General features: G+C 35.0%; 1 protein-coding gene across 2 annotated transcripts; it reads left to right on the forward strand.

Moving 5' to 3' along the window:
* On the forward strand, positions 589–4,882 carry LOC109224512 (MATH domain and coiled-coil domain-containing protein At3g58250-like). 2 transcript variants are annotated; one of them, XR_002067701.1, is made up of 5 exons: positions 589–689; positions 807–936; positions 1,641–1,807; positions 3,913–4,079; positions 4,460–4,882. XR_002067701.1 is itself a non-coding variant. In XM_019389084.1 (4 exons), the coding sequence occupies exons 1-4, from the start codon at positions 668–670 to the stop codon at positions 4,017–4,019; spliced, it is 426 nt and encodes a 141-aa protein (XP_019244629.1). In that variant the 5' UTR covers positions 589–667; the 3' UTR covers positions 4,020–4,882. The 2 variants fall into 2 exon arrangements, 1 of the variants encoding a protein (XP_019244629.1); XM_019389084.1 differs by having other exon boundaries at positions 3,913–4,882.

Genomic DNA, 7,755 nt, shown 5'->3' on the forward strand with positions numbered 1-7,755 from the left:
TTTTAAATAGCTTTGTAACTCAATTATTCATGCGATCCGAGATTGTTCGGGGATTGAAAATCAAGAAGATTTCCTCTACATTATCATTCTATTTAATCTATTCTGTTCTTTCCTATTTATCAAGTGAACAAAATAAGGTTAAAATAGCACGGGCTAGCTAATTTTTGGACTAGTAATTGAAAAATAACTAGCGTTTGCAAAGTAATTGAAAAATAGTCACTATTTTGCTGCACACGGAAAGTTCCAGTATAATATTCTGAAGATTGGAGCACATGTGTATGAACTTCCAGCATATTATGCTGGAACTTCAGCTCACGGAAAGTTCCAGCATAATATACTGGAGATTCTGATTACTTTTGAAATTGTGGTATTTTTCAATTAGCACTTGTAAGTCAGACTATTTTTTAATTTCACCCCAAAATAAGCTGTCCAAATTGGTTCACAATTTTAAATGGGCTAGGGTTAATTCCACATTAATCCATGAGGTCTTTATATAAATAGTCAATCCAATTATTTTTTGTTTAAATGTTGGACACACCGGTATTTAGGTTAATTCTTCGTAAATAAATATCTAACCTTTTCAAGTCATCCACGGTATCACAAGAAACGAGGAGACTAAAGTCGCTAAAGTCTATTCCCGTCGGCAAGTTTCTTCTTTCTCTTCAACATGGCGCCGGTTTCTGCAGAAGGTGATGGTTTGAACTTCTTCTAAAACATACTGTATTTGGTTTATCATATGATTTTTTTTCATCTTCTTCTTCTATATGTTGGATTGTAACTTTGTCCTTTATGTTCAAAACGGACAGAAGTTAACGTTGGAAATAGAGATGCATCACCAGTTCGTTACTTGTTGAAGTTTGAATCTTTTTCTGTACTCTCAACGAATGGTATAAACAAATATGAATCAAGTGTCTTCGAGTCCTGCGGCTACAAATGGTACTATTCATCATTAGTTAAAATCATATTTTTATCTTTATTTTGAGTTTTTGGTATGAATAATCTTCACTGCGTACCTTGACTTATGGTGTCAATGTATTGAATATGGGTATGGTCTTTCTTGAGCACAATGACATGCAGAGGTGGATTTTACGAGATATAAGTATGGGTTTAATCTTTAAGATTTTTAAATTGAACTTATTATATGCATAGTTGAGGAGACCAATCATGAACACTACAGAGTTGGGAGCGATACTGGTCAGGGAAGGCTAAGACGGTGCCTCGCATATGGGTAGCAAGAGGGCGCTTATCCCCGGAAGGTGGGGCCTTATGGGAAAGGGCCTAGCCCCAATAGGGACAACACATCCCCCACTTCGAACACCCTCTAAATACCGATTTAATCACTCTTTTGGTCTAGTATGTGGTACCGGTGACCGCGAGATACTGATTACCGAAGTTATATAACTAGTTACTAAATATAAAAAGGTGGTTAATGATACAACAAAAAAATAAATAGGAAGTCGCTAATCTTTTTAGGAAGGACAAAAAGGAGGAAATAGTGCCAACCAAATTGGCGCGGAGAGGGTATATCAGTAATGTTTTTTCTCTAAATGAGTAAAAAGTACAAAATAATATGAAAAGACTGATAATACCACACATTCCGGTGCAGATATGAATTTAACTGTTCATTGCATTTCGGACAGGAAACTGATCATATATCCTGATGGAGATGTAGAAGATGGACATGATCATATTTCTGTATATTTGGCCATTGCCGAGACAAGCTCTTTACAGGCTGGTTGGGAGGTGAATGCCACATTTAGCTTCTTGATATTTGATCAAATTCATGACAATTATCTTATAATGAGAGGTATAGTTTTCCCTTCTCTGGAATTTTTCTTCTTTGAAGTCTTTTGAAGTTCTCAAAACATGAAAGTACAATAAATACATAATTTCAACTTATCAAAATAAAATATAAAAGTAAATTGATCATTTCCGTTTTAAATGAGAAATTCTTAATGTATCTGTTTTTTGTTGTCGTTAAAACCAAGCACCAAGGCTTTCACTTATTGTGGTGTTGGGGGATTTAGCGTTGACCCTTACCTTGTTTATTAAGATCGGGAGAAATTACAACAAGGAGGGGACATAAACCTTACCTCCGGAGTCCTAGCATAACTAATGACATGGAAGCACCTACTAAACAAAATACAATGAAGATGGTCTTCTTTGTGGAGTTTGATCAGTTTATCAATTCTTTCTGTAGTTTTTTTAGACTTCATTCCTCTTATATTCCAAATAATGATGTTCATCATTGGAAACAGAATGGGGGGAAAGAGGCACCTTAATTTTGAGTGCTTTGCGGAGGCTTAACACACACGTATTAAAGGGACTTTCTAAGGTAGTACTTTATTGCAGGAATGGCTCAACGATTTCACAATATCAAGACTGATTGGGGTTTCTCGAAATGTATATCTCATGAAACATATAGAGACCCGTCGAACAGTTACCTTGTTAATGACAAATGTGTATTTGGAGTAGATGTATCTGTTATCAAGAACCAAGGATTAGGTGAATGTGTGTCCTTGTTGAATGAGACCAAGTCTAATCAGCATAAATGGAGGATTTCTGAATTCTCAAAATTAAAGGATAAGTTGTATTCTGAAGAATTTCTTGTAGGTGTTTACAAGTAGTATGTTATTCTTGTCTTCTTATACGTAACATGTATATTAATTTTCCGCCAAATACATAGACAGGCCCTTAAACTTGCTACTACTATTTTTCACCTATTAGACACTTTAACTGTGTATAAAATGTGCCAATTGAACACCTCATGCTGAGGTGGCACAAAGAGTGATTTACACATGCTCTTGAGCACGTGATTAACTAAAATATTTAAAAGAATTTCTTTCTTCTTCTCTCTTCTTCGTTACCAATGACCTCTGTTGCAGCAAACCTTGTAATTGAAACATTCTCAGGCTATGATGACCAATAACCTACAACAAATTAGAACTTCATATGCCCAAAGCACCAATAACCTACAACAAATTAGAACTTCATATACCCAAAGCATTGTATAAACTATGTTCAATAATATATATACTCTTTTGATTACAAACGCATGCCATTTTTAAAGTCCAAACTATTTTGGTTTGTAATGGTACAACTACGTAGTATCATTCGTCTGTAAGGGATCAAACCCTCTCAACCAAAAGGAGCAACAATTTCTTCTATGCCTACTTCCTTGTATGTATTTTGCGTTTATTTGCAGCTGGAGCTAAATTATTCTTTGTTGTGTTCCTCATTTTTGTTCGGAAACCCAGATCCTTCCTCCTTAAAAGATTGTTGTATCTCGGTGACTTCTTGACTTTTCGATGGTTTGTATAACGGTCTTCGGCAACTTTCTGTTGTTACATTGCAACTAAGACAAACCTCTTGATGACTGCGGGTGTCGTGCTAGTCCGTTGATCTGTCCAGCGACTCACCATTGATGGTCGTGTTTGGATTTGTGAAACTCCATTCATGTCTCTATCACCGGCGACTTTGTCAAAAAAGTTCTTTTTTTCAGATTCCAAACCGGAGGCATAAGTTTGAAGGTTTGTTAATGGAGAGTTTTAATCGTTAAAAACAATGGAGAGTTCTAATCGGAGAAAAAAGAGAAAGTATGGGAAGAAAAAATTAAAAAAAAAATCAGAACAGTCACGTGTCCTCTTTTAGTTCGGTGTTATTGCCACATCGCCGAGTGTAAATGTCACGCGCTTTATTCTTGCCAGAGATCATCAGGGAGGTGTTTAATTGGCACATTTTATACACAGTTAAAGTGTCTAATAGGTAATAGATCTCAGTTAAAGTGCCTAAGTGAAAAATAGTACTAGCAAGTTTAGGGGCTTGTCGATGTATTTGGCCTATATTTTCACATTTCCATTTTCTGTTTTTCTTTGTAATGCAAATTAAATTTCTTAATTATGTTGGATGTAGGAAGCTTTTGCTTTATCCTACAGGCAATGCTGATCAAAGGAACAATAGCATATCAATATACCTTGTATCAGTTGATGCTGGAAGTTTTGATCGCCAAAAGAGGATGAAGGCAAAATTTAGCATTTCTGTTAAAGACCAGATAAGTGGTGAACATAATAAGCGCGGTGGTACATTCTTTTGTTCCTTAATTAATTTGTTCAACTTTTGTTAATTCCTGTATTGGTAGGTAATATGCTTTATAGAAGGAGCATTATTTACCTTATGAGTTTATCTTTGAGGAACTTCCACAAGTTCCTTATTTTGTTCAGGAAAGGAAAAATAAAACGAGTACGAACAATTAATGAAGTCTTTGTTTTCAGGGTTGAGTTTGATTGAATGATCACTATACTCAAACTTTTGTAAGGATTCAGGCTCATCTAGTAAATAGCTAACAACTTTTCTACTTGTACTGGTTTAGTTTTCGTCGATTATTTAGGTAACTGGTTTATGAAGGATCAGAAGCTCCTCTCTCTTTTTCTCTTTTGAGTAGTTTGACGTTCTTTTGCAGATACATCGCATTGGTTTTCAGCTGCTCATGAAGACGACTGGGGTTTTACAGCATTCATGCCGCTACATGAATTCAAGAATCCTAAAGGCTACCTTGTTGAGGACTGCTGCATTGTGGAAGCAGATGTTTCTATAATTGGTGCTGTCAATAGTTTAACCTAATCCTTCATCTATGATCCAAAAATGCTGCTATCTTGTGAAACATCTCCTTTGGATGCATGCAATTCATTTCCACAGCAAGTTGATGTTAACTTGTTAAGTTGCATATGAGTTTGGTCAAAAGATGGCAGGAACTTAGCCTAATGCATCTGATATATACATGCGGTTCAGCTATTCTCTAATTTTATACTATCTGATTTCATTGTCTATCAAATTTTTTGAGTTTGATTACATGACACTTGTCTTAACTTGTTTCATTCAAAGTATTTCCTCTAGATTTTAAAGCATTTTAAACAAATTTATACTAATAGATAAATTTCAACTATAATAATATTGTCAGTAGAATTTTTCCAGTATTTTTATCATATGATGAATATGAAAAGTACTTGCAAGAATTGGATGATGAAGTTTCTTTATTATTGATAACTAGTATTAGTACATGCGTGACGCGCGATCGATATCAAAAGTAGCTAATTGTAGTATATTAATATTCATATCTTATTTATAATGTTACATCACACATTGTATTGGGGCGGGACGGATGAAATGGAGACTCGCTTCCGGTGTTTTGTTTGACAAGAAGGTGACATCGAAACTTAAAGGTAAGTTCTACAGAGTGGTGGTCAGGCCAACGATGTTGTATGGGGCTGAGTGCTGGCCAGTCAAGATCGCTCATGTCGAGAAGATGAAGGTAGCAGTGATGAGGATGTTGAGATGGATCAGAAATGGAGTTATTCGCGACAAGGTTGGTGTAGCCCTTATTGAGGACAAGACGCGGGAAGCGCGGCTTAGGTGGTTTGGTCATGTGAGTAGGAGGAGCACAGACGCCCCGGTGAGGAGGTGTGAGAGGTTGACATTGGAGGGCGTACAGTAGAAGTAGGCCAAAGAAGAGGTGAGGAGACGTGATTAGGCAAGACATGGCGCAGCTTCAGTTGACCGAGGACATGACCCTTGATAGGAAGGTACGGAAGTCGAGTATTAAGGTAGTAAAGTAGGTAGTCTAGAGTGTTCATTATAGTAGTATTGGCACGCTTTCTCGCTTTCTGTTGGTAATAGGTTTTTGTGACTAACCATTGTTTTATTTTATTGTTGATCACCTTACCATCTTGTTGTTTAATTTTTATTCTACTTTTATATTGCTTTTTGGTACTGTCTCTTCTTGACTATATTTTCATTAATGTGGTGCTCATGCTTTCCTGAGCCGAGGGTCTATTGGAAACAGCCTCTCTATCCTTAGGTAAGGATAAGATCTGCGTATACACTACCCTTCCCAGACCCAACGATGTGAGATAATACTGGTATGTTGTTATTATTTATAATATTACATCAAAATTAATGCTTTAATATTTAAATTATATAATAGACAAAATGTTCCCCATACCGACAATCCCTTCAATGCCTAAACCTATGTTGTGATAAACTAAAAGCCATAAAAAGATTTGGGTGAACAAAAATGCCAAAGCAAATTCATGATTGTAGGATTGAGCTCATAATGATCGGCAAATAGTCCTTTGCGCTCCTAATTACCTAACTTACTCTAATTCAAGAAATACAAGTTTAGACACGTCATAGAGAAATCTATATTCTAAAATATCTTCAATTGATAATCTAAACATTGCTCAAAAGAAAAATTTACAGTAAATCAATAATTTATCTGGCCTTCAATATCATAACCTTTTCCAATTTCCCTTTGGGATAGAGAGAGCAATGCATAACATGGTTTTCGTTCTTCGTCAAGGAGGATAAAGTTTCAATTAGTAGAATGTTGAGTTAGCAATTTTGGTAGTGACTTTGATAGTTCAGTTTCTTTTGAGAAAAAACATCAAATGTAGTATTTAATTATAAAATATTACTACAATTTATAGAATTAGTTTAGAGTAAATTTTATTTAAATTTTTGGGGAAAAAAACAATAAATGAGAGTGGTCAAATTGGTAGTGTCACGTTGAGAACTAATTCACTTGGTGTCTTGGTGAGTCTCTTGCATTCCGTAGTTCCATAGCTGACGTAGAAGATTATGTTGAAAAAATATTGGTTATGGTGAATCAGAATTAACTTGAGGCGTGTCAAGAATACTGTCCTTAAGGATATTTCGGTCACACAATAATGAATAAAATTAGGCGTATCCCTCAGGATTCAACAAGTTTTTCTAACTATAAAACTGAGAACAGAACTAGCAAAGAATTCAAGAAAGAAACTCAGCATATAGAAGGAAGAAGATGAATTAGAAAGTTATGTAAGAAAGTGTGTCTTTAGCTCTCCAAAGACCGTATTTATATATGTGTTGCTCCAACGGCTAGTTAACGGCTAGTTTGACTCTATTAATTGTAAAATAACTTACTAAATAATAAGTAGATGTAAATAATATTTCAAAGAAAAAAAATTTCCCAAACCAAGATGGACATTACCTTTTGAGATATCACTAATTTTCCAACAGATTATTCCCTACCCTCTCCACTTTTTCTTTTCTTTTGAACTAAGTGGGCTTTTGGATGTAAAAAATGTGAAATTTGAGGAAAAAAAGTAGTTTTTGAAGTTAAGTTAAAAAAAGATATTTGAAATGTATTTGGACATGCATTTCACTAACAGGATATTGTAGTTTTGTGAAATAAATATTGTTTACTTGAAAAAGAGGAAAAAATTATTTTTTCAAGTTTGAAACTTATTTTCAAAAAAATAAATAAAAATTAGAATTCATCTTTAAAAGTTCAGTTAAATGTATAACGAAATACTGATTTGAAAATATGTTTTGGAAAAAAAATTATAAGTAAACGGCTCCTAAAAAAATTTTTATTTTGTGCCTCACACAACTGACACTAGTTGCGTGAAGCACAAAATAAAATGAGTCCAAAACCTAAATGTTGTGGTTTTGGACTCAAAATACGTTTATACTGCCTAAAAAAAAGTTACTTTTCTATATATAACGCGGTATTATACTGCGCTATAGTTTAACGGTGTTTCTGCCGTTAAAGTATAGCGCAGTATAATAACGCGTTATATATAGCGCAGTATAATACCACGTTATATATGCGTGTTATTATACCGCGCTATACCTGTTAAATAAAAAACCCTTCTTCTTCCCGTGACAGAATCAGAAGCTCCCCCCCCCCCCGACTTCCAGAAACGAGACAGCGCCCTC

The sequence above is a fragment of the Nicotiana attenuata genome, chromosome 3, assembly GCF_001879085.1.
Source record: "Nicotiana attenuata strain UT chromosome 3, NIATTr2, whole genome shotgun sequence".
NCBI lineage: Eukaryota > Viridiplantae > Streptophyta > Magnoliopsida > Solanales > Solanaceae > Nicotiana > Nicotiana attenuata.

Excerpts from the sequence above, each read along its gene's own strand:
- LOC109224512 (XM_019389084.1), top strand. The coding sequence starts at position 668 with ATGGCGCCGGTTTCTGCAGAAG. Across the intron at positions 690-806 it reads GGCGCCGGTTTCTGCAGAAG|AAGTTAACGTTGGAAATAGA; the intron begins GTGATGGTTTGA and ends CAAAACGGACAG. Across the intron at positions 1,808-3,912 it reads CAATTATCTTATAATGAGAG|GAAGCTTTTGCTTTATCCTA; the intron begins GTATAGTTTTCC and ends TGTTGGATGTAG.